At 53.1% G+C, this 23,803-nt stretch overlaps 2 protein-coding genes across 3 annotated transcripts; one reads left to right on the forward strand and one right to left on the reverse strand.

The window, feature by feature from the left end:
- The first annotated feature begins 11,374 nt into the window (after positions 1–11,374).
- Positions 11,375–17,216, forward strand: YBX2 (Y box binding protein 2). Its single transcript, XM_012655650.1, has 9 exons — positions 11,375–11,678; positions 12,353–12,416; positions 13,829–13,862; positions 14,720–14,809; positions 15,369–15,653; positions 15,799–15,899; positions 16,134–16,311; positions 16,661–16,745; positions 16,851–17,216. Exons 1-8 carry the CDS (start codon positions 11,402–11,404, stop codon positions 16,709–16,711), a joined length of 1,080 nt encoding a protein of 359 aa, XP_012511104.1. The 5' UTR covers positions 11,375–11,401; the 3' UTR covers positions 16,712–16,745; positions 16,851–17,216.
- Positions 17,217–17,528: 312 nt separating this feature from the next.
- Positions 17,529–23,446, reverse strand: SLC2A4 (solute carrier family 2 (facilitated glucose transporter), member 4). 2 transcript variants are annotated; one of them, XM_012655652.1, is made up of 11 exons: positions 23,145–23,446; positions 21,778–21,894; positions 21,496–21,668; positions 21,280–21,404; positions 21,052–21,167; positions 20,790–20,952; positions 20,506–20,693; positions 20,237–20,341; positions 19,987–20,088; positions 19,240–19,443; positions 17,529–18,721 (listed from the first exon to the last, which is right to left on the reverse strand). In XM_012655652.1, exons 1-11 carry the CDS (start codon positions 23,175–23,177, stop codon positions 18,518–18,520), a joined length of 1,530 nt encoding a protein of 509 aa, XP_012511106.1. In that variant the 5' UTR covers positions 23,178–23,446; the 3' UTR covers positions 17,529–18,517. The 2 variants fall into 2 exon arrangements, with proteins under 2 accessions (XP_012511106.1, XP_012511105.1); XM_012655651.1 differs by having other exon boundaries at positions 21,496–21,695; positions 23,145–23,353.
- Positions 23,447–23,803: the final 357 nt, after the last annotated feature.

Below are 23,803 nucleotides of genomic sequence, written 5' to 3' on the forward strand. Positions count from 1 at the left end.
GAGTTTGAGGTTACAGTGAGCTATGATGATGCCACTGCATTCTAGGCTACTACACTCTTGCCTGGGGTAACACCTTGGCTCAAAAAAAAAAAAAAATTCAACATCAGTAGTCATCAGAGAAATACAAATCAAAACTACGAGATATCATCTCACCCTAGTTAAAATGGCTTTTATCAAAAAGACAGGCAATAACAAATGCTGGCGAGGATGTGGAGAAAGGGAACCCTCCCACACTATTGGTGGGAATGTAAATTAGTGCAACCACTATGGAGAACAGTATGGAGATTCCTCAAAAAAACTAAAAATAGAACTACCATATGACCCAGCAATCCCACTGGTGGATATATATCCAAAGGAGAGGAATTCAGTATACGAAAAAGAGATGTGAACTCCTATGTTTATTGCAGCACTATTCACAATAGCCAAGATTTGTAATCAACCTAAGTGTCCATCAGTGGGAGAATGGATAAAGAAATTGTGGTACATGTACACAATGGAATATTCTATAGCCACAAAAAAGAATGAAATCCCTGCTGTTTGCAACAACATGGAGAGCATCATGTTAAGTAAAATAGGCCAAGCACAGAAAGACAAATCTCACATGTTCTCATTAAAATGTGGGAGCTAAATATTAAAAACAATTGATCTCATGGAGACACAGAGTAAATGATGGTTACCAGAAGCTGGGAAGGATATTGGGAAGAGGTGGATAAAATGGGAATGGTTAGTAGGTGCAAAAATGTAGTTAGATAGTTAGATAGAATGAACAATATGTGATAGCACAACAAAGTGACTATAATGAACAACAAGGGTACACTTTAAAATAACTAAAAAAGTGGAATTGGAATGTTCTAACACAAAGAAATGATAAATGCCTGAGGTGATGGATACCCAAATTACACTGATTTGATTAATTCACATTGTATGCCTGTATCAAAACATCACATGTACCCTATAAAGATATACAATAATATTCATAATAATTAAAAATTAAAAAAAAGAAAAGTTTTGAGTGGGAACCAATGGTGTAGTGGTGACTGCTTGTATAGGCTATAGTAAGCATAAGAACCAATTGTACATATCTCCTACCAGCTCCACATTCAATAATGTCTTATTGGCCAGGTGTAGTATGGCTCACGCCTAGAATCCCAACACTTTGGGAAGCTGAGGTGGGAGGATCACTGGAGGCCAGGAGTTTGAGACCAGCCTGGGCAACATAGCGAGACACCATCCCTACAAAAAGTGAAAAAATGAACTGGGCATGATGACGTGCACCCATAGTCCCAGCTACTTCAGAGGCTGAGGTAGGAGGATCACTAGCACCCAGGAGTTTGAGGTTGCAGTGAGCTATGATTGTGCCACTGCACCCCAGCCTGGCCAAGAGAGCAAGACTCTGTCTCAAAACAAACAAACAAACAAAAGTCTTATTGGTAGCTTGAAATTTGGCCACGGTGGAAGTATTACACCACAGAAATTGATAGATGTTGCAAATCAGCCCCTACACCCAATCCAGAGGTGGATGTTAAACATTTAGCAGCACACCACTGATAGGGACCACTGATAGGGGACGGTGGCTCTGGTGTATAATATAAAAAGTGATGTTAGATCAGGATAGTCCAGCGATGGAGTGAGGGATGGGCTGAAGAAGTGAGACGCTGGAGGTAAGAGGGTCCTTAGAAAGCTGTCATGGTCGTTCAGACATCAAGCAATGAGGGTTTCCTGAGGAAAGCAGCATTTTAATGACTGGACCTTGGAAAATGGATGGAATTAGGGGAAAGGTAGAAATGAGAGTTAAGGGCTTCACAGACAGTGGGAACGGTGAAAGCAGAGGTATGGAGGAAGATGAGCCCAGTGATCAGAGGAAAAGAGTCATGGGGCATTGGGTGGGGAGGGTAGAGCTTGTAAATGAAATGCAAAGTGGGGAAGGGAGGCCTGGGCCAGATCAGGGAGTGCTGAATCTGTGCAAAGGAGCAGGATCTTTTCTTCTGTAGGTAGCCTCTGATGTGGCTGTGCCCTAGGAAGCTCACACCAGCCATGGCTGACAGAGCAATCAAAGCAGAGACAGATTGGAGACAAGAGATCAGTGAAGAACCTCTGACAGCAGCCCATGTGAGCAAGAATGAAGGTCTGTGTCAGAGCAGAGGCGGTGCGTGAGGCAAGGAGGAAAAGATAGAACTGGAGACATTCTGGAGACGTGATGCATGGAACTCAGTGGCTAATGGAATGAAGAAGATGAAGTCAAAGGGTAGGTCAAAGCTGCCTTCAGTCTGTGTGGCTGGAAATGTAATGAATTGATCGAGCCATTCGGAAAGACCAGTGCAGTAAGAACGCGGGACTTAGGAAATCCTCTGAAGGTTCTGGGATCCTGAGGGGTTTTTGCTTGTTTGTTTGTTTGTTTGTTTTTGAGACAGGGTCTCGTTCTGTTGTTGGGCTAGAGTGCAGTGGCATCATCATGATAGCTCACTGCAGTTTCCAACTCCTGGGCTCAAGCCATCTTCCCGCCTTGGCCTCCCAAAGTGCTGGGATCACAGGCTGAGCCACCGAGCCCAGCCATGGGGTCCTGAGATTCTTGGGACACCTGCTCAGAGTTGGGGGGCAAAGCTGGGGTTGGGAAGGATGGGTGGCACTGGGGCATACCAGTTCTTTTCTGTACCTCTTGTTCCTCACCCGGAAGGGACAGGTCTCCAGTTGTATCAAGAGGAATGTTTTTACACTATTAAAAAGATTCTGTCAAATCTTCTTTATTGTAAAAATATGAGTCCATTATAGAAAAATTTTGGAAAAATATAGAAAACAATCAGAAAAAGATTAACCATAAACCCAACACCAGGTGGCAACTGCTATTATTAATGTTTTACCATATTTTCTTCTAATCTTTTTTCTTTTTTTTAAACATAATCCCCAATGTGGTAATACCTTTTTTCTATGCTTTTTAAAAAATACATATGAGATCATGGTGAACATATTCTATGTTACATGTGAAGGTAAATTAAGTCAACTGCTGTAAGGAACTTTCAGATGTAAAGAAAACAGGCAAGGACTGGGGTACAGGTGGGGATTCCCTGTGGTGCAAATATTTCACTGCAACAATTTATCCATATCAGCGGCCCGGGTGGAGACTATTCTTTCCATCCTCAAGGGCTATCATAAAAGTCTGACACACCAAATGAATCTTTAGGATGGGCAGAGAGGTAACCCTTGTGTGTTTCGGGGGGCTTCTCTACACCTATTCCCACAGCACCAGCTGCTGGGATCACAGCAGAAACCTTAACTGCATTTGTTCTTTCAATTCATGGTCACTGAATCTATTAAGTGTCAGCTACTTAGGATCCAAGTGTGGTGAGCTTAGCAAGCCTGGTCCTTGTCCCACAGTTGCGAGGGGGAGATAATCAGATAATAAACAAATACATACATAACTGTGGTCTGTATGCGCAGGCCAGGGCCAGGGTATCCACCTGGAGTGATAGGTTTATGGATGGTAGTTCTTTCGAGAGTAGGAGGAGCACCCTGAGGAGATGCCTGAGGAATCTTTTGTGACTCTGACTTTGCTTCAAGAAGTTAAGGAAAAGAGGATGAAAGTGTTAAAGAGTGAGCCTGGTCTAGGCCTGGAGAAAAGCCCCTATCCAACAGTCTTCCCGTCCTCCATTCCCAGAGACTTTACAGAAGTTGGGTGCTAAGGAGTGAAGTCAGAAGATTTCTTAGAAACTGGACCAAGCTGGTAAGGAATAGGGCTGGGGACAGAACATAGACCCAGCTTGTGGAACGAGGCAGCGCATTGAGCCAGCTGACGAATGACTATGGAGGGTGCACTGTGATCATTCATTTGCTCATTCATACGCCCTCCAGCGGGTAACTGTGGGTGCCAAGCCCTGTGACCAGCAGGGGAGATTAAGAGGTAGTTGGGTTAGCTGGGTGGACATGGTGGTGTGCACCTGTAGTCCCAGCTACTCGGGAGGCCGAGGCAGGAGGATCACTTGAGCCCAGGAGGTTTGAGGTTGCAGTGAGCTATGATGATGCCTCTGCACTCTAGCCTGGGTGACAGAGTGAGATCCTGTCTCAAAAAAAAAAAATAATAATAATAATGATAATTTTAAAAAAGCAGTAGGTGGGCAACTGCAGAACTGACTGATACTGCCCACTGCCGGGATTGTGGGGGCCAAGTGAGCCCATGGTGGGACCAAACCCAGTGTGAAAGCCTGTAAGGTCTTCCAGCAGGGGAGACACCAGAGCTGAGGACCCCAAAGAAGGATTGGCTCTCAACAGGGTGAGGGAAGGTCTGGGAGTTATGTGAGGAGGGATAAAGATGCATTAGCCAAATATCAATCCTTCTTGGCTGGTCCAGACCCATGAAAGGGTGATGACATTTGCATTCAGACAGGAAAGAGCCAGCGGGCAGGTTGGGCCCTTGTTGCAAGGGCCAGATTCAGGACCTGACCCCAGTCCTCTCCAGCCCCTGGTGAACCCTCGTACCCACATATAGGGTGCCCTGATTGCACCCTGGGTCCCAGGCCCTAGCACCTACCCCAAATCACTTGGTCACTTCGAATCCCATTCCTGCCTACCCCCTCTTCACCTGGCCAACTCTCAGGTGCCTCTCAGAGCTGTGCCTTTCAGAACTGGGATCTGGCTTCACCTCCCGCTGAGCCATGCCTGACTCTCCAAGGCCGAAGTGTATGGCATCTTCCCTGCCTCACAACTACGTCAGGAGTACCCGTCAATTTTCTGTACCCTGGGTGGGTAGAGCGGTATGGGAAGAGACAGGGCTGGGTCTTGGGCCTTTAGAGCTGAGCCAAAGGTTTGAGCTTTACCTATGAGTCTTCCATGGGAAGTCACTGACAAGTTTTAAGTAGAAAAGAGCATTTCATTCGTTCATACATTTGCTTAATTGATTATTTTTTCTTTTTTAACCCCTAATGCCATTTTGCTATTTTCATCCTGTCCCCTCTGCAGGCAATTATGATGTTATATATCTTTTTGGTTTTTTATTTTTATTTTTAAGTTTTTTTGAGACAGGGTCTTTCTTGCTCTATCACCCAGGTTGGAGTGTAGTGGTGTAATCATAGCTCACTGCAGCCTCAGACTTCTGGGCTCAAGTGATCCTCCCACCTCAGCCTCCTGAGTAGCTGGTACTACAGATATGCACCACCACATCTGGCTAATTTTTAATTTTTTTGTAGAGTCAGGGTCTCACCATGTTGCCCAGTCTAGTCTCAAATTCCTGGTCTCAAGTGATCCTCCTGCCTCAGACTCCAAGTTCTGGGATTACAGGCATGGGCCACTGCACCTGGCCTCATTTCTGTACTCTGACGAGATGTGGCTTATTGATTGTGAGAATGTGTCTTTTCATGTAAGTGGTATGGTTGTATATATCTCATTCTGTTTCTTACCCTTTTTCTCTAAGCACTGTGTTTGCAAGATCCATCCATGCTGCCATAAGTACACCTAACCTGTCACTTCTGGTTGTTGCATGATACTCCAGTGTATACCCATCACATTTTACCTGTCACCCTCCCAGTGATGTATGCTCAGATTGCCTCCAACTTCCCCCCTTCATTCTCGTGCATGTCTCTGTAAAAGAATCTCTCTGGGTCATGTGCCCAGAAGATCAATTGCTGGATCACAGGAAATGTGTATATTTAATGTGCCTAAGTAGTGCCTGAAAAAAAAATGCATTTTAGACAGATCTTTCTGGCTGCCTTCATTCATTCAGCCACATACTCACTGGTCAATTACCAGGTGCCAGGTACAGTTTTAGGCACTGAGAATAGAGCAATGAACAAGACAGACAAGATCCCAAGCTTACAAATTATAAACAAGAAAATACCAGGCAAATACTGATAAATACTGTGGCGAAAATAAAGCAGGGTGGTAAGGCAGAATGACTTGTGAGGTAGCTCACAGAAAATGGATTGGAGGGGGACTGATGGAGGCAGGAAACCAAGTAGGCAGGAGGCTATCACAGTGGTTCTTATGATGTGGACCAGGTGGGGCAGTTGGGATGGGGAGAAATAAACAGAGGTGAGAATGTAGAACCGACAGGATGAAGAGACAGTCAGACACAGGAGGTGAGGGGGGAGAGGCAGGTGTCAAGGAAGATTCATGGGTCTCCGAATCCATGGATATGGCACTGACATGGCAGTGCCCTTTACCAAGACGGGGGACCCTGGAGATTTTCAGATGGAAGTTGGCCATCATGGGTCTGAAGCTCAAGAAGTGAGCAACTGGGCTGGAGGAATATTGGGGAATCATCTGTGTATTGGTTTCCTAGGGCTTCCATAACTAAGTACCACAAACATGGTGCTTAAAATAATAGAAATTTAGTATCTCCCAGTTCTGGAGGATAAAAGTCTGAAATGAAGATGTTGGCAGGGCTATTCCCCCTCCATATCCTCTAGAGGAGGATCTTTCCTTGCCGCTTCCAGCGTCGGTAGCCCCAGGCACTCCTGGCTTACAGCTGCAGCGATTCTGCCTTGTCTCATGGAGTTCTCCCTGTGTGGAGGTTTCCTCTTATGAGGACCCCAGTCATATTGGATTAGGGCCCACCCCAATGACCTCATCTTATCTTGATTACATCTGCAAAGACACTATTTCCAAATAAGGTCACAGTCACACGTACCAGGGGTTAAGACTTCAACATACTTTTGGCGGGGACAAAATTCCATTGATAACAGGTCATATCTGAGGCAGTAGAAGTGGAGGAGGTACCCGAGAGAGGGGGATAGAGTTAGAAGAATAGAACTGGGGACTCTGACCTTTAGGGGGTACAAGTAAAAGACTGGGGAGTCTGAGATGGAAATGGTCTCCAGCTGCATCTGTCACATAGATGGGGGTGGAGGAATAAGGGCAAAAACGTGTCCATTGAACTAGAGGTAACATGGCAGATGTCAGAGTCTTTCCTGAATGCTGGGGGCCAGCGAAAGCAGCATAGTCTGAGTAAAGCAGACAAGCTTTCAAGACATTTAGTTTGGAACCAAAAGCCTGACATATGGAAAGATCTAGAGGAAATGTGGGCTCTAGGGATTGTTGAAGAAGGTGAAAAATGTACAGTAGCCCTCCCTTATCCTCAGGGGATATGTCCCGAGACCCCTGTGGATGCCTAAAACAGCAGACAATACCAAACCCTCTATATATTATGTTTTTTTCCTATACATGCATATTTATGATAAAGTTTAATTTATAAATTGGGCACAGTAAGATATTAACAATAACTGATAACAAAACAGCATAAGTATAACAATATACTGTAACAAAAAAAGTCATGTGAAGGTGGTTTCTCTCTCCCCCCAAATATGTCATTGCATGTAATATCTTCAGACTGCAGTTCACTGTGGGTAACTGAAACCTTGGAAAACGAAACTGAGGATAAGAGGGGACCATGGTAGTCCCAGCATAGTGGAAGGAGACTGGTGGCTTAGACTGTGAACTCTGAAGGTAGATTGATCTGCATTTGAATCCCAGCTTGGTTGTTCCCAGCTGTGTGACTTAGACCACTTGCTTAACTTCACTATACCTCGGTTTACTTCTCTGTAAAATGGGGATGATTTTCATAGTATCCACCTCCCCAGATTGTTGTAGGGACTAAATGACCTACTGTATATAAAGTGCTTAGCACAGTGTGTAGCACATAATGAGTGCTCAGGAAATGTTTATTCTTTCTAGTACTACTAGGTAAAAAGAAAATGACAAGAAGGTTTCCAGAAGGATGTGGTAAGCAATGATATCAGATACAATGGATGAGACAAGAAGGTAGAGGGTACAGAAAGGTCAAGGGTTTGGCAGAGTGCTAGCAGAGCCTGTAGAGGAAGGACGGTGGTTGAGAGTAGCTAGGGGGTGCATGGGAGAGGAGAAGATGGAGGCTGTAGGTATGGGACACTCTGTGGCAGTTGAGAAATAAGAGAGCAGGTGTTACAAGAGGGAATAAGTAAACTCTGATTTGGGCTGCAACAAGAAAGTTGGAGGGAAAAGTTGCTGAGAGTTTATAGTACTAGGGGACAAAGGCGACACCATCTTTTCAGTCTTTCAAATTTTATTTCAATTTGATACCGCAAATCTTCACCTTGGCTGGTCTAAGCCTGGGCATCCAGGGAGAGAAAGGAGTAATAGGTACTAGAAGATGACTGTTTGTGGGTAAGTGGTGAGGACATAACTCAGTGAAGAGGGAGGATGGGGTTGGGGGAAGAGGAGATTAGATTTGGGACCTTGTCAAGGTTCCAAAGCCTGAGGAGCAATTGGTTAGAGAATACTTGACTTGGAGTCTGGTAGAAGGTGGGAGGGACTCAAGACTGGAGACACAGGTTTGAGGGCCATCAGAAAGTGGTCACTGAAGCCAAGGGAAAGGCTAAAATGACCTACAGAAGACATGAGGCAGGAGAAATGGCCTGGGAAATATTGGGGTTGGTGGAGGAGAACAAGACACAAAGCAGAGGATGATAGATAGACAGAGGAAGGCTGGGTTGCGGAGGCTGTGGCAGGGACACTTCACTTGCTGGAGTCAAAAGAGAACCAAAGGCATTCACTGAACGTCTCAATCAAGCAGGGGCAGGAGGCCACTGTGAAGCAGTCTCAGTGGAGTGGTGGGGGCAGAAACCAGATCTGGGGGGATGGGTGAAAGGAAGTTGAGGAAGTAGAGGCAGCAAGGACTGCTTTCGGGAAGTTTGGTGTTCAAATAATGGAGATGTGTAGGGCAATAGTTAAGAAGGCAGGTTTTGTTTGTTTTTTAAATAGTGGACAAGATAGGTGAGAGACCACTTCAGGTGGGCAGGAGCAAATGGAAAGGACGGAAAGGAAGTGACAGAAAAAGGAGGAAACCTTTTCACTAGGACGCCTGGAGTCCTTGTTATCTATAGCACTTAAAATATTTAAATAACCATAAAATTCCATGAACAAACCCTATATCTAAACAGGGCAATTAAGTGCATCTCTCTGTGGCTTCTGCTATTTCTCCTCCTGGGGACAGAGAGCGTGGCTGTTGTGTACAGGTGTGGTTTCATGCCTCCTGTGGTGTGCAGGGGTACTTTTCCCTGCAATGCCCCACCCCCTGACTTTTTTTTTTTTTGGAGACAGAGTCTCGCTCCCCGGGGAACAGTGCCGTGGTGTCAACCTAGCTCATAGCAACCTCAAACTCCTGGGCTCAAGCAATCCTCCTGCCTCAGCCTCCCCAGTAGCTGGGACTACAGGCGCGCACCACCATGACGGGCTTTTTCTATTTTTAGTAGAGACGGGGCGGGGGGCAGGGGGGGAGTGTCTCAATCTTGCTCAGGCTGGTCTCGAACTCCCGACCTCGAGCTCTCCTCCTCGCCTCGGCCTCCCAGAGTGCTAGGATTATACGCGTGAGCCACCACGCCTGGCCCATTTTCTTAATCTTACTACAAAATGGGCTTATCCTCCCTTCCTTTGAGCTTCCTGTTATCTCACCTTCTAATATATAGTTAACTAGCCCACACCTGAGCTCCCTCGGTACCTGCCGTAGGGTTGTTTCGCCGCGCGGTCTCACGCTGAGGCATCTTGCTTGCCTTTGCCCAGCCTTGGTCTCTTCTCGCGTTCCTCGAGCTCGGGGCCAGGCACAGGTAACTGGGTCCTTAACAGTCTAAGGGTGGTGGTGATTTCTGTATCCCTCACAGCTTCGTCTTTTCTCTTTTTCTGTCCTTGTGACCGGTGCCCTGGAAATCAGAATCCTTAACTCCGAAAGGGCCGCAGGGTGGGGTGGGCGGGTGGCTGGTGGAGGGACTGCGACCAAGCGGGACCGGGCGGCCTCCGGGACCGGCCGGCAGAGGGCGCGCCGGGACCGGGAAAGGCGGCGCTGCGGCTGCGGGCTGCGGCGAGGACGCGGGGCTCGGCCGGGGACACTAGCCCTGGGGTAGCGCACGTAGGGAGGGCCGAGCAGCGCCTGGGGGCACGTGTGCTGTCTAGGGCGCGCTGTCCCGGCTAAAAATACGCGCAGTCCAGCGCCACCCGCGTCCTCCCTGGTGGGGGAAGAGGCCCTCTAGAGTAGAGACTGCTGGAGCTTCATTATTCTAGGAGGGACATTGCTCCTCCTGGGCTGGACGTCTGGACTTCGGAGAAACCTGGGACAAGCCTCGTACCTCGCCTCAGTCTTCTAATCTGTGTAATGCGGACCATTCATTCACTCAATATATTAATTTTGAGCGTCTACGTTGTGCCAGGCACTGCTCTGGGAGGCAGACATAATTACTATTGCTGTGGAGTTTACAGCCTAGCGTGTGTGTGTGTGTGTGTGCAAATAGTATAAATAAGCAAATGGTCAGGATCATTTCCTATTTTCAAAAATGCCACGAGAAAAATAAGCGATGGTGTGGTAGAGAGGAGTGATATGTAAGCTGGTACTTGAAGACGAGAGCCACCCTAGGAAACACATATGAAAGGGCGCGTTCCGGGCGGAGGAAACTGCGTGTGCAAAGGCCTTGGGTCGGTTGGAGCCTGGCACGCACACGCAAGGGACTCTGACGCTGGTCTAGGGTGGCAGACATCAGAACCGCGGTGTTCTGTGGGGAGGCTGGGATTGCCTGAAAGCTCCAGGGACCTTCCCGGAGTAAGGGGAAATAGCTTGATTAGGGCGCTGGCCACGTGCATAGACACATTTACCAAAACTCAGCGGAGAAGCTGTGCACCGTACCGCATGCAAACTTTGTTTCAAGAGCAAACATAGTAAAAGTGGGGGCTCGCTTTGTGAGAGCAGCTATGAGCTGGGAACATCGTTCCGCCGCGCTTTCCAGTTTGCTCCGCGGGTGTGCGGGGGCATCCCGTAGGGCGACGGGAGTTGTTGGTGGCAGAAGGTGTCTACACCCGGCAGTGTACGCGCGAGGTCGGTCTCCAGGTCAGAGGTGAGCTGCGCGCTCACTGCCAGAACCGAGACTGTCGACTCCCACCCCGCCACCGGGTTAGTCAGGAGCAACCTGGGAGCTGCGTCCCCGGCCCCGCCCTCCGCGCAGAGGCCAGGTGGCGGTTGGGGCGCCACCGGCCCGTTTGATTTCCCGCGGCCGGTGAAAAGGGGCGGAGGGGGGAGGGGAAAGGGGCCATCGACCAATGGGTTGGGCTGAGAGCAGTCACGTGTCGTCCGAGGGGCGGGGCCCAGGTGTACTTACGGGGCGGCGGGCGGGGGCCTGGGCCTCCGTGCCAAGTCCGGGAGGCGGGGTCGGCGTGCGGGCCTGGGGACTGCTCGGCTAGGATTGGCCTGTGGCCGGGAGGCGGGGTCTGCGCGCGCCGCGGCAGCGGGCTGCGATTGGCCTCCGCTGCGGGCTCGCTGCCGGTGTGCGGGCGAGGCTCGGGGCGCGAGGACTGAGCCGGGCGGCGGGTTCGCGAGCCGGGGGGAGGGGCCGGGGCGGTGGCGGCGGCGGTGGCGGAGGAGGAGGTGGCGGCGGGGGCCAGTATTGGACCCGGCGGGATGAGCGAGGCGGAGGTGGCAGCGGTGGCGACAGCGGCCCCCGCGGCGACGGTGCCCGCGACGGCGACGGGGGTGGTAGCGGTGGTAGTACCGGTGCCCGCAGGGGAGCCGCAGAAACCAGGCGGCGGGGCGGGCGGCGGCGGGGGCGGAGCCGCCTCGGGCCCCGCTGCTGGGACCGCCTCGGCGCCGGGCTCCCGCAACCCTGGCAACCCGGCGACGGCAGCCTCAGGGACCCCTGCGCCCCCGGCCCGGAGTCAGGCGGACAAGCCGGTGCTGGGTGAGGGGGGGGCGCGTGCCAGGGCGGCTCTAAGGGGTCGGCGGGCTGGGGGAGGGGCAGCGTGTAGCCTGGCATGATCTGGGAAGCCAAAGGCGGCCTGGCCCAGAGGCCCAAAGCACTAACTGGGCTGGGAGCTGCGGACCAAAGTGGATTCCCCTGGTGGGAAATCCTGCCAGTGCTTTCCTGGGGGGAGGGCGGGGCCTCAGGTTCAGCTAGGGCCTTGGGGTGGAGAATGAAGCTTCAGGGTCCGGCCACGCCCCCGGGGCGGCACACTTGGCCCAGTTGACTGGGATTAGTACTAGGTAAACCTCTGAAGCAGGTGCCCTGGGGACCCCTACACTGGGAGGCCTAGAGAAGCCCTCAGTTATGACCTGAGAGCAGCACTTTCTGGGCCAGCTGAGTACCCAGTTTTAGGTGAAGGGCCTGGATTTGTAGGATGTGAGGAACATGCCTTAGAGTTGGAAGGGTTTTGAAAGCCTGAGTCCCTGTGTGGGTGATTCCATTTGGTGGAACTGGGGTAAGAATCCCTTGAAGCTACTAGTGAAAGCTGGTTGGCTTGAAGGTAAGCTTAACAGGTAGTAAGGAAGTAGGTTAGTTTTTGAAGTGTCTCAAAACTGAGTCCAACTCCATCTCTTCCCCCCATCTTACTGTCCCACTGCATCTCTGCATGGCAGCAATCCAAGTACTGGGCACTGTCAAATGGTTCAACGTCCGGAATGGTTACGGATTCATCAACAGGTATCCAAGGAACCCAGGGCCGGGGTGGAATGGGTATCTTCCAAATTAGCCTGTGGGATTGGACACCCTCCCAACCTCATCTCTACCCCTGCCAAGGCACATGGTTGCAATGTCCAGCTGGTGCTGGTTGAAAGTCTTTAACCGAACAACAAATGTTTGCTTAGTGGCAAGATGAAGCCGCCTCCACATCTTCAAGGGCAGCAGAGGATTAACCATCCAGGAACTTGGCAAACCTGGCTCTGACCCTCTCGGCTTCTCTGTCTCACCTTCTGGAATTGCCTTATTATTTTCGGTTTGTCATGCCTTTGGGGCAGAATGTATAGGGCTCTCTGCTCCTCAGGGCTCCTGGCTGGAATCCTCACTGATTTTCTGTTACGGGCAGCACTCATGGCACCCTCACCACTCATCTCCCTTAAAGAGCTGTGGCTCATTTGAATCCTCCACCTGTTGGGACTGAGGGTGACAGTGGGGGAGGGAGAAAGGAGGTAGCCTAGCCAGAGGCTGCTGCTTTCCTTCAGTTGGCAGCCCCACCCTCCCGGCGTGGGGAGAGGTTGGAGTGGTGGATTCTGAGCAGAGCCAGGTCTCCCCCAGTGAGCCCTTCCCCAGCCCGGGCACCCTGCCCAGCCCAGCCCTCCTGGGAGGCCCTACTTCCCTCTTAGCAGACTGACCTTTGTGCAGATCCAAGTGCTTTAGAACTAGAACATTTGTTCTGGGTGAGGGTCTCTGTCTAATTTTCGAAATGGTCGACTCCTGCAGGGAATCCCTCCCAGAAGACTTCTCCCTTGCCTCCCTTCCACACCCATTGGGGTTCTAGGATAAACCCGGGTACTAGGCAAGGTAGTGATAGAGAATGGGTGAGCTTTTCTTCTCTCTCACCCTTGGTCACTGTGTGTGTTGAGAGGGCCTAACCATGGGGGATATCTTTAGGCTGAGGGTGATAATAAGGTCTTGGTGGCTGTTTACAGCAAGTTCTTGACATGTCTCCTTCCCAAACTTGTTCTACATCTCTGCCCACATCCCCACTCTGTCACTCCTTGGTTGTAGAGAAGGAAGGAGACAGTGGAATTTTCCAACCCTGATGGGGGTTGAGGGAGGAGGGCTGTTGGCCAGGGACGGTTACATCCAGCACCGGCAGGTTCTAAGGTGCCCCTGTGGTAGAAGGTGGAGCACTCAGTTCCTTCAAGGTGCCTTTGCCTTCTCCTCCGCCCTTTCCTCCTGAAGTCCAGATTCATACTGAGGTTTTAGGTGTACTTCTCTCTACACCAGCTTCTGGGGTGCCTTGTCTACCCCTAACTGTGGAAGCTGGAGCAGATGGGCCCACCAACCTTAGGAATGGACATTTAGTGGGGGACCTCAGTGGAGCTGAGCACTTTACCAAAGTCACCCCCTTAACAAACCATCCTGTTCTGCAGGAATGACACCAAGGAGGATGTCTTTGTTCACCAGGTAAGAGCTAGGCTGGCTTTCTGGGGGGAAGAACCAGCCCTCTCTTTGAAGGCCTTTGCCATCCTTAGCAGCGTGGTTGGTTGTGTTTCTCCGGCTTTTCCTTCACCATGGCCTGCCCACCAGGAAATAGCTCCCCTCCCACCTGCTCAGTTGCCTGTATCAACCATTAGCCCCACTTGTGTTGGGTTATTGAACGTCTGTCAGAGTTGTGCGTGTTTTGCCCTCTGGGCTTGGCATGCTCACTACCTTCTGGGACCTGTTGACACTTCAGGAAGACTCGGGCACTTTTCAGAGGGAAAAGATACTTGGATGCAGTGGTTCTCAAAGTGTGGTCCCTGCGCCGGCAGCATCACCTGACAGCCAAATTCTCAGGCCCCACCACAGACCTACTGAATCAATCAGATGTGGGGCTGGGGCCCAGCAATCTGTTTTAACAAGCTCTCCAGGTGATTCTGATGCATGCTGCAGTTTGAGAACCACTGCTTTGGTGGAAAGCGCTCTCAGTGGGATTGAGGTAAGAAGCACAGCACGTTTTACCCACTTTGCGACTTAAGACTCTCTGCTGTTTGTTTTGCCTTTAAGCTCATAATTCTTGCCTCCCTTTTTGAAATCCCTGAGGGGTAAAGGGGGAAGGGAATGTGTCCTGGGGACAGTGGTAACTGCACAGTCGTTCCTGAGGCAACTAGTTGATGACCTTTCCCCTACTAAACTTTGACCACCCTCTCCTTGCTCCACCCTCCAGCCCCAGACCCCAAATAAAAAGTTGCAAAGAATGAAATTGGGTGGTGGACCCAGCAGGGGCCAGAGAGACTCCTGTCTTGCTGTCAACCCTTTCTCACTGACTTTCCCCCATTCAGACAGCTATTAAAAGAAACAACCCCAGGAAGTTTCTACGCAGTGTTGGAGACGGGGAGACTGTGGAGTTTGATGTCGTGGAAGGAGAGAAGGTTTGGGGGCTGCTGTGGGGTACTGAGTCATTGCAGGGTTCAACCCTCCTGGGGCTATCTCTGCCTTGGCTGTGGGAATGGGACTGTGTTCTCTCAGCCAGAGGTGGTCATCTTTAAGGCTACGGCTACTCTAAGGGATGGTCTAAAGAATATGTCCCTATCATCAGTCTATAGTGTCTGGATTTTGTCTCCATAGTTCTCCAAGCACTTCTGCGTCTGTTCTCCACGTGGGGCCCTGTCCCTGAAGGACCCTTCTCAGAGTCAGCGCTCTGGAGTAACAGACGCATGCCTGCTGCCAGGCCTTCCTCCACCCCTGCCCTTCCCCCAGCCTTAAACTTAGGAGGCTACAGTAGCAGTTCTTTCAAGAGGACAAGTTGCTCCTTGCCAGATGGGTGCAAACACTGTATTGGCCCTTGGGAGGGTAGAAAGAAGTAGAAGTTAGAGGAGCTAAAGGAAAGTTGGAGGAGGGGACTTCCCCTAGAAGGGGAAGACATGAAAAGAGTCAAGCAAGTTCGTGCATTTGGAGCAGGTTCTGACTATTCCCTTTCCACCTTCCCAGGGTGCAGAAGCTGCCAATGTAACTGGGCCCGGGGGAGTGCCAGTGAAGGGCAGCCGCTATGCCCCCAACCGACGCAGGTTCCGCCGATTCATCCCCCGGCCTCGCCCAGCTGCCCCCCCACCCATGGTGGCAGAGGCTCCCTCAGTGGGGACAGAACCTGGGAGTGAAGGGGAGCGGGCTGAAGACTCCGGGCAGCGGCCCCGACGACGGCGCCCACCACCCTTCTTCTACCGAAGGCGGTTTGTGCGAGGCCCTCGGCCCCCCAACCAGCAGCAGTCTGTAGAGGTGAGGGGAAGCCAGTTACCCAACTTCTGGGAGTTGGTAAGGAGAAAGTCCACAGGGTCCCCAAAGGAGGTGGGAAGAGCTGTGGAGAGCCTGGTCCCAGGGTGGCTGGTGTCCCCACAGCTCACCTGGGCCTTTATGTTTCTAGGGCACTGATGGGGTAGAACCCAAAGAGACAGCCCCACTGGAGGGGGACCAACAGGGAGATGAACGGGTCCCCCCACCCAGATTCCGGCCCAGGTACCGAAGGTAAGACTCTCTTCTTGGGGCTCTGTCCTTCCCTCCCCAGCCAATGTTGGGGAGGGAAGGGGCCGGAGGACAGGAAGGGAAGAGCCTGAAGCCCCTGGTGAGAGGTGCCTAGAGGCAAGTGGGTGCTCATGGGCTGGAAGCCTGGCTCCTGGAGGTGGGAGCGGGGCAGCTGGGAGACCTGGGAGGAAGGTGGTCTACCCATGGTCCCTTCAGGGCCCCTGTCTCTCTCCTTAGGCCTTTCCGCCCCAGGCCACCCCAGCAGCCAACGACAGAAGGTGGGGATGGTGAGACCAAGCCCAGCCAAGGCCCTACTGATGGTTCCCGGCCTGAACCCCAGCGCCCACGAAACCGTCCTTACTTCCAGCGGCGACGGCAGCAGCCCCCTGGCCCCCGGCAGCCCGCAGTCCCGGAGGTGAGGACCCTGGGATGCCTAATCTGCTGTGGGATGAATGAAAAGGCTGGGACCAGCTCCCCCTCCCGCCTTTCTGTCCTTTTCTTTTCCCTTCCCTTCTTACTCTACCCCTTTGCTCCCCTGTCCCCTGGCCCTGCACCCACCAGGAAGCCCCAGCAGAAGTGATCTAGCCCGTGTCACCCCTGCAGAGTCCCCCTCAGCTCTGCCTGGAGCCACATCACCAGCTTGTGGATGTGAATTGGGGAACTGGGGTGGGGGGAATGGGGGGGAAAGGGAAACGTTGGGAGAAGGTTGAAGTTGGGGACCCTAAAGAACAAGGGAATCTCAGTTGGCCACCGCTGTTCTCTAGACCTCAGGCCCCATCAACAGTGGGGAACCCCCCACTGCCATACTGGAGTGATTCCAACTCAAGGGACACCCAGAGCTACCATCTGGTGAGTGGCTGCTCTACTCAGGGCCGGTGGCCAAGAGGCGGGAGACTGGGTCTTTATGATAAGTTGCTCTTATTCATGGTTCGTGCATTTCTTTCTCTCTCTCAGGTATCTGCCAGTTTTTCCAACTGACCTGTACCCTACCCAGCACCCCCTCCCCCCTTTCCCATAATTCATGACATCAGAACACCGGCTTTTCCCCTTTTCCTTGAGACTCAGGAGGGCCAAAGCAACAGCCTTTTGCTTTTTTTTTTTTTCCCACTTAGGGATCCATCCTTCTTGTTCAGAGGTACCAACTCCCTCCCCTAGATCAGGCTGAGAAGGAACCAGCCAGCTCTTACCTCCTCCTGGTTGTTTTTCTTTCCCACCCCAGTTTATTTTTTGTTTCCCTTCCACCTACCTCTGAAGCCATTTTATGAACTGTCATGTGCCACCTGAGCCTCCAGTAAAAACAAAAACAGGCTTTCCTGTTGTCTGGTCTCTGCCTCTTTTCTGTTTTGAGAATTGCCGGTAACTTACTGTTGAGCCATGGTGAGGAGGATTTGGGGCCATGGGCAGGGCCTGATCTTGAACCCTTGCTCCAGTGTTTCTAGCTGGACAGCTCTGAACAAGTGCCTTCACCCATGAGATTTGCTGTCCCATCTGTAAAATGGGCTAACACCTCCCTTGCAGAGCGAGTGTTTTGCAGAGTGCCAAGAGCAGTGCCCAGCACTTGCAGCTACAATTTATTGAGCATTCACTGTTAATAAAGCCACTCATAGAAATGTAAGTAGAGGCATGAGTAACTGCATCCAGAGGATTCTGAGTCCTTGAACTGAGGAAGAGGGAGGAGGGGGAGTTATGGTCCCTGTTTCAGCCCATCCTTGAGTAGCCTCCATGACAGGACGCTCACCTTCAAACAGTGACTTTATAGATGTATCTATATGTACACATTTAGTACAACAGACCTTTGGTTTCTTTTTTCTACCTCTTTTTCACGTATACAAAAATATCTGAAGGCTCCTCCCAGGCCAGTGTTTACAGGCAGCCTTTCAATTCCCCTCTTTCCCTTAGTTGGTCAAAAGCCTGTGGGGATAGCACCCTCCCAGGCAGGGAGAGGAAGAAAGAGCTAGAGTCCTTGCTTGGCAGCCTTGGGGGACAATCGGGGTAGGGCCCCTAGCCCTAAATTTAGAGGTGGGAGTTTGCCGTCCCTTCCTCTTACCATACATGGGCACATACTTTTCCTGTTTCCTCTCGCCCTGGAAGGCTGAGCCTGCAGTGACAGAGGTCGAGTCCTTTGCACAGGAGGGGACAAGACAGAATCCCATTCGCCCAGAGTCCATGTGGCAAGAATTCAGTGAAGTCCCAGGTCATGGGAGGAGTGCAAGGTGGTGGGAAAGTCACATCCTGCTCTCTGCTTCAGTTTGTCCCACTGAAAAAGTCAGTCTGGCCTCTTCTCCCTCCAATCCCTCTTCTCTAGCAGGGAAAGAACTTATTCTGGAGCGGAGTCTGGGGAGGGGTGGGGAGGAAAGGGCTGGACTACGTGGGAAGGGGACAGTGGCCCACCCTGATGGCCACAGCGTAACCACAACACATAAATATCCAAGAGTCACACAATGGGAGCGAGGGGGTGCTCAGACCACCCTTCCCTCCCGCTTCCCAATTTTACCAGGTTGCAGAGGTTTTCTCCACCCTGGCAGTGATGGGGAAGAGAGGGTTAAAGTGCTGCAGAGGAAAGGAGGGGGTCTCTCTGGGGGGGTAGAGAAAGCTGGCTTTCCCACCCCTGCCTTGCCCCCTCAGTCATTCTCATCTGGCCCTAAGTACTCAAGTTCTGTGCTGGGTTTCACTTCCTGCTCTAAAAGAGAGGGTGTCCGGCGGAAGGTGGCTGAGATCTGGTCAAATGTCCGGCCGCGGGTTTCAGGTACTCTTAGGAAGGTGAAGATGAAGAAGCTGAGGAGGAGGCCCGCAAACAGGAGGAAGACGTAGGGACCCATGGCATCCTGGGGCGGGTGGAGAAAGAGGTGTTGACAGCGTGGGGTGGGGAAGGAAGGGGTGACTTCAGGCAAACCAAGAACTAAAGGCTCTCACGGGGCTGAGGCTACTGCAGAAAGCAGCTGGCTCCTTTGAGGGACAAGGGAAATCACTGGGAATGAGAAGTCACCCTGAAAAAAGGATTCTCTGAACCCCAACTCTCCTTTGGTTCTCTGCCCCCTTCCCCATCCTGAGTTACGGCACTCAGGAGATTCCCAGCTGTTTGTAGTATGAAAGTCTATAATTTTATTCCTGGTCTAAGTTAGGTTATGCCACTGGTTTATTTTGAAGACAACAGTCACTATCCAATCTAGGTCTTCCCCCTTCTTTCCTCTGATACTGGTGGATCAGGCAGTTCACCAAAGTGATCCAAAGACCAGTGGCCAGCAGCTGGGGGAGTCCCCGACCAGAAAGCAGTGGGCTGGCTGTGAGTCGTCCCCCTGCCTACAGTGTGGGAGAGGAGCCTGGGGGAGGAGTGGGGACCTACCGCAACATACTGGAAACCCATGCCAATGATGAAGTTGCATGTCCAGTTGGAGAAACCAGCCACAGCCATGGCTGCTGGGCGGGGTCCCTGGCTGAAGAGCTCGGCCACGATGAACCAGGGGATGGGGCCAGGCCCGATTTCAAAGAATGCCACAAAGCCAAAGATGGCCACGATGGAGACATAGCTCATGGCTGGAACCCGCTCCTAGGGCCAGGTAGGGAGGGGAGGGTATCCAATTCAGGCCTTTCTGGATCTTCCCTTGCCCTCAACCTGGCGGGAAACTGAAATCTACCCCTCCCAGCAGCTTGTGAGGGGCCTGCGCCCTGGGTGGGAACAGGCCCTTGAGCATTTCTGAGCACTGACGTTCTGCCGGCTACTTCAATCAGATTCAAGGCAGAGGAAACGTCATGGCCTCTCAGCTCTTATGACGGTTGATTCCTCCTTGGCTTTAAAGCTAGGTCATTAGAAATTATTGTTCCTGAGGCTTGACAGGGGCTCTCTCTCCTGGCTGCCAGAGGAGACCATATCCTCCTCCCCCAAAGCAGGCCTCAGTGCAGCCTGGGTCCTTCAGGAGCACAGACCACAGTCCCAGCAGACTCTGGTGCCAACCACCCACAGTCCTGGCACAGAGGTGGCCCCAGGATTAAAGGTGTGTATGTTAAGGAGTGGTCCTGGTTGGCCACAGAGCCTCTTGGGGCTGTTCCCATGGGCTGGGCTGCTGGTCCCCTGCCAGCCCTCCGGCCTCACCAGCAGGAGCAGAGCGACAGTCATCAAGATGGCACAGCCACACATGCCCGCCAGGCCCAGGAGATGGAGCGTCCGGCGCCCAGCCCGCTCCACCAAGAACACCTGTGGGAAGAGTCAGAGCTTGGCAGGGGGCCTTCAGGACACAGGAAGTGGGAGGGTTTGGGTGGGCAGGGAAACCAAGAGTGGGATCTCTGGGACATCCAGGGACATGAAGCCAGTGGCGTGGGCCATTCCAGAAGGGAGCAGTTACCGAGACCAAGGTGAAGACTGTGTTGACCACACCAGCTCCTATGGTGGCATAGGCTGGCTGGCCTACCCCTGCTGTCTCAAAGATGCTGGTCGAATAATAGAAAACCTAGAGGTGGGGGAGAAGAAAAGGTGATGGCAAGGATGTCCGTTCCTCCACTCCAGCCACAACAAGGTGGACCTTGAGTTTTAATGGAGGGGGCTTGCTCCCTTCTCCCGTCCCCTTGGGCTATTGCCTGCCCCAGGCCCTGCCTAGAGGCTGCCCATACATACAGCATTGATGCCAGAGAGCTGCTGGCTCAGTTGCAGCACAACTGCAATGATCAGGGGTTGCCGGTGGGTATGGCTGCCCAGGAGCTGGGGTAGGGACAGTGGCCGCTCACGCTCCAGCTTCCGCTTCTCATCCTTCAGCTCAGCGAGAGCTCCAGACACATCGGCCCAGCCTGTGAGGCGCTTCAGACCTGGGGGTGGGAGGTTGGGTCTGAGGGGTCAGGCCCAGGTGCTAGCGAGAGGGGGTGGAGGCATGGGCCAGGCTAGACTGCAGGGTGAGAGCTCACTCTTTCTGGCAGGCCCCTCCAGGTTCCTGATGATGTAGAGGTAGCGGGGGCTCTCGGGGCAGAAGGGCAGCAGGGCCAGCTGCAGGAGGGCAGGTAGCACTGTGAGGCCCAGGAGCAATGGCCATAGGGCAGCAGTGCCCAGCAGGGAATCCAAGCCCAACACCTGCAGAAGAAGGTTAGGAAGGAGGTAAGGCCCCGCTGCCTTACCCTGGAGGTCTACCCGAACCCCTGCCCAGCCCCCCATGAGGCCAGGCCTGGTCACCTGGGCGATCAGAATGCCAGTGACGATGGCCAGTTGGTTGAGCGTCCCCAAGGCGCCCCGCAGGTGAGTGGGGGCAATCTCCCCCACGTACATGGGCACTAGCCCCGATGTCAGCCCTGGGCAGAGGGAAGAAGAGAGGGCTGAGGGTAGGTGCCCACTCCCATCTGAAAGCCCAAGCAGGGTGAAAGAAAACAGGGCACTTGGCAGGGCTGTGGTGCCTGTGGGTACCTGAGTAAGCGCCAATGATGAACCGTCCCAGAATGAGCATCTCATAGGAGGCAGCGGCGTTGGCCAGGCCCATGAGGGTGCCCCCCAGCACCGCCAGGACATTGTTGACCAGCATGGCCCTTTTCCTGGTAGGCAGGCAGAGTGGGGCTGTGAGGGTTAGGGCACTGTGCTGTGGCTCCCTCCCCGTTCCCTCACCCTGGCCCTCCAGCTCCAAACCTTCCAAGCCACTGAGAGATGATGCCAATCAGGAAGGAGGAAATCATGCCGCCCACAGAAAAGATGGCCACGGAGAGAGCCCAGAGGGTGGTGAGGGTGCCCGGTGGGATGGAGTTGGGTCCCTCAGGCCCCTGCCTCCCCAGCCACGTCTCATTGTAGCTCTGTTCAATTACCTGGGGGTACAGCGCAGGAGTGATTCCCTACACACCCTTCCCATTCCGCCAAACCTGAAGCTCCCGTCCTCTTTGAGCACCCCCACCTCACCAGCTGTAGGCCCCTCACCTTCTGCGGGGCATTGATGACCCCAATGTTGTAGCCAAACTGCAAGGAGCCAAGCACGGCAGTGAACACAGCAAGGGCCAAGGTCCCAGTTACTCCCTGCTGAGGGGGTTCTCCATCCTGGACAGGCAGAAGCAGACAGGGGGCATGTCATATGGATCCATGCTTTCCTGCTCCTAGGGGCCCCGGCCCAGCTGGAGCCTGAAGATACTGGGTTCCATCCAACATGTTGGGTGAGGGAAACTGGCCCATATTAGGAGTTGCACAAAGATCTCAATGTAAACAAGAGCACACAGAACTCAACAGCGGCACGGCAGGGGAGAAACTAAACGTTTGAGTCCACAAGGCAGACGAATGTTTGAGGACTTAAACATCAAAATCCTTCTGTGACCTTGGGACAGGGTTGGCCTTAAGAGTTCAGATTTGTGTGACCTTGGGCAAGTCACTTCCCCATTCTGAACCTAGGGTTCCTCTTCTGTGAAATGCAGGTGATGTTGCCTACCTTGCCTACCTGTCACTGAGAGTGTTGTGAAAACCAACATCAAATATTAACAGTATTCCTGACAGTGCTGGTTTTACAAACTAGCAAGTGCATTGTTATCATCAGCTGTCCTCTTCCCTGCCCTCTGGGGGTTCTCTCAGCTAGCTCCAGGAGTCTCTCAACAGGCCCAAGAAGTGCAATTCCATGGTCATCTCCAGACGGCCTTTTTTATCTCCGGGGCAGCCTCCCATCCCCCTCTAAGCTCGACCAACGACAGGGGACGGTGCAGGGGTTCTGCCTGAGAGAGCTATGCCCAGGGGAGGAGGGCGGGAAGGTGGTGTGAGGGGCGGTGGCAGTGGTGGCCGCTCGCTGGCGGCACAGACTGTCTCCAAGCGGAAACCTGAGCTGGGGTAGGGGGGGCTGACGCTCCCCTCTGCCCCTCCACCAACCATGGGGCCAAGGGAAAGTTCAGCGTCCTGGAGGGCGTCCAGGAGTGGGGGTGGGGGCCCACGCAGAGTCTCCAGTCCTCGAAACACTGCCCACGAGCTGGGACAGACAGACAGCTCCTGGAGGGCAAGATCCGCCTGGATCTGCTTTCCCAAGTTGGATTGAGGGCAGGGTGTCCCCGATTCTGGCGCAACTAGGCAAGGGGACGAACCCTGGACTCGCAGAACCAAATTGTGCCCCCGAAAGGTCTCCCAGACCCACTCCGCGTCCTGGTAGGACTGGAATCCGACAGTCACGGGTTGGCCAGGCAGGGTATAAATAGCCAGCCCCCCACCTCCACCCCCTGCGCCTGCGCAGGGAACGCCCCCAGCTGACCCCACGACCCCACCCCAGGAAAAACGGGACCCGTGCCCCCGCCTCGCCCCCGCACGATGAACCCTACTTCGGAGCCGATCTGTTGGAAGCCTGACGGCATCTTGTCCTTAGAAGAGGTGGAGGCTCAGGGGCTGCGGTGATGAGAGGCGAGTGGGGGATCTGTGGCCCAGCCTGGCGGACAGAGGCCGCGGGGGCCACGGGGGTCCCGGAGCGACGTGCAGAGGGCAGGCCTGGTAGGACTCACAGTCACAAGCCAAGGAGGTAGAAAGCAGCAGGGCGCCCGGGGATCTGTTGGAGCCGGGCTGGGGGAAGAGACGCAAGGAGCCCCCGCCACCTCATCCCCGCCCCCCCAAGGGCCACGCCCTACACAGCACCCATTGGCCAGGAGCCTGCACACCCCAGAAGGCCACGCCCCCCTCCAAGACTGGGGTTTAGTTTGGCTCGAGTTAGTGGGGGTGACCAGTGAGGCCACACCTCCTCAGCGTGGCTGGCGACACACGCCCCTCCGGTTCCCGCCAGCCTGGAGCTGGGAAGTTTTGCGAAAAGGATCCCAAGAACAAAAGGCCCCGCCCACCCACGTGTTAGGACTCCGCCCGCCAGCTAAGATCCCAGGCTTCAGAAGAACCTTCAAGTCTAGCGCCACGGGTCTGGACAGTGGGGTCCGAGAGGAGGGGATGGGCCAGGTGTTCTTGGCCCGGGGCGAGGGCGGAATCCAGCCACGTGAGA

This window comes from Propithecus coquereli, unplaced genomic scaffold (assembly GCF_000956105.1).
Source record: "Propithecus coquereli isolate 6110/MARCELLA unplaced genomic scaffold, Pcoq_1.0 Scaffold482, whole genome shotgun sequence".
NCBI lineage: Eukaryota > Metazoa > Chordata > Mammalia > Primates > Indriidae > Propithecus > Propithecus coquereli.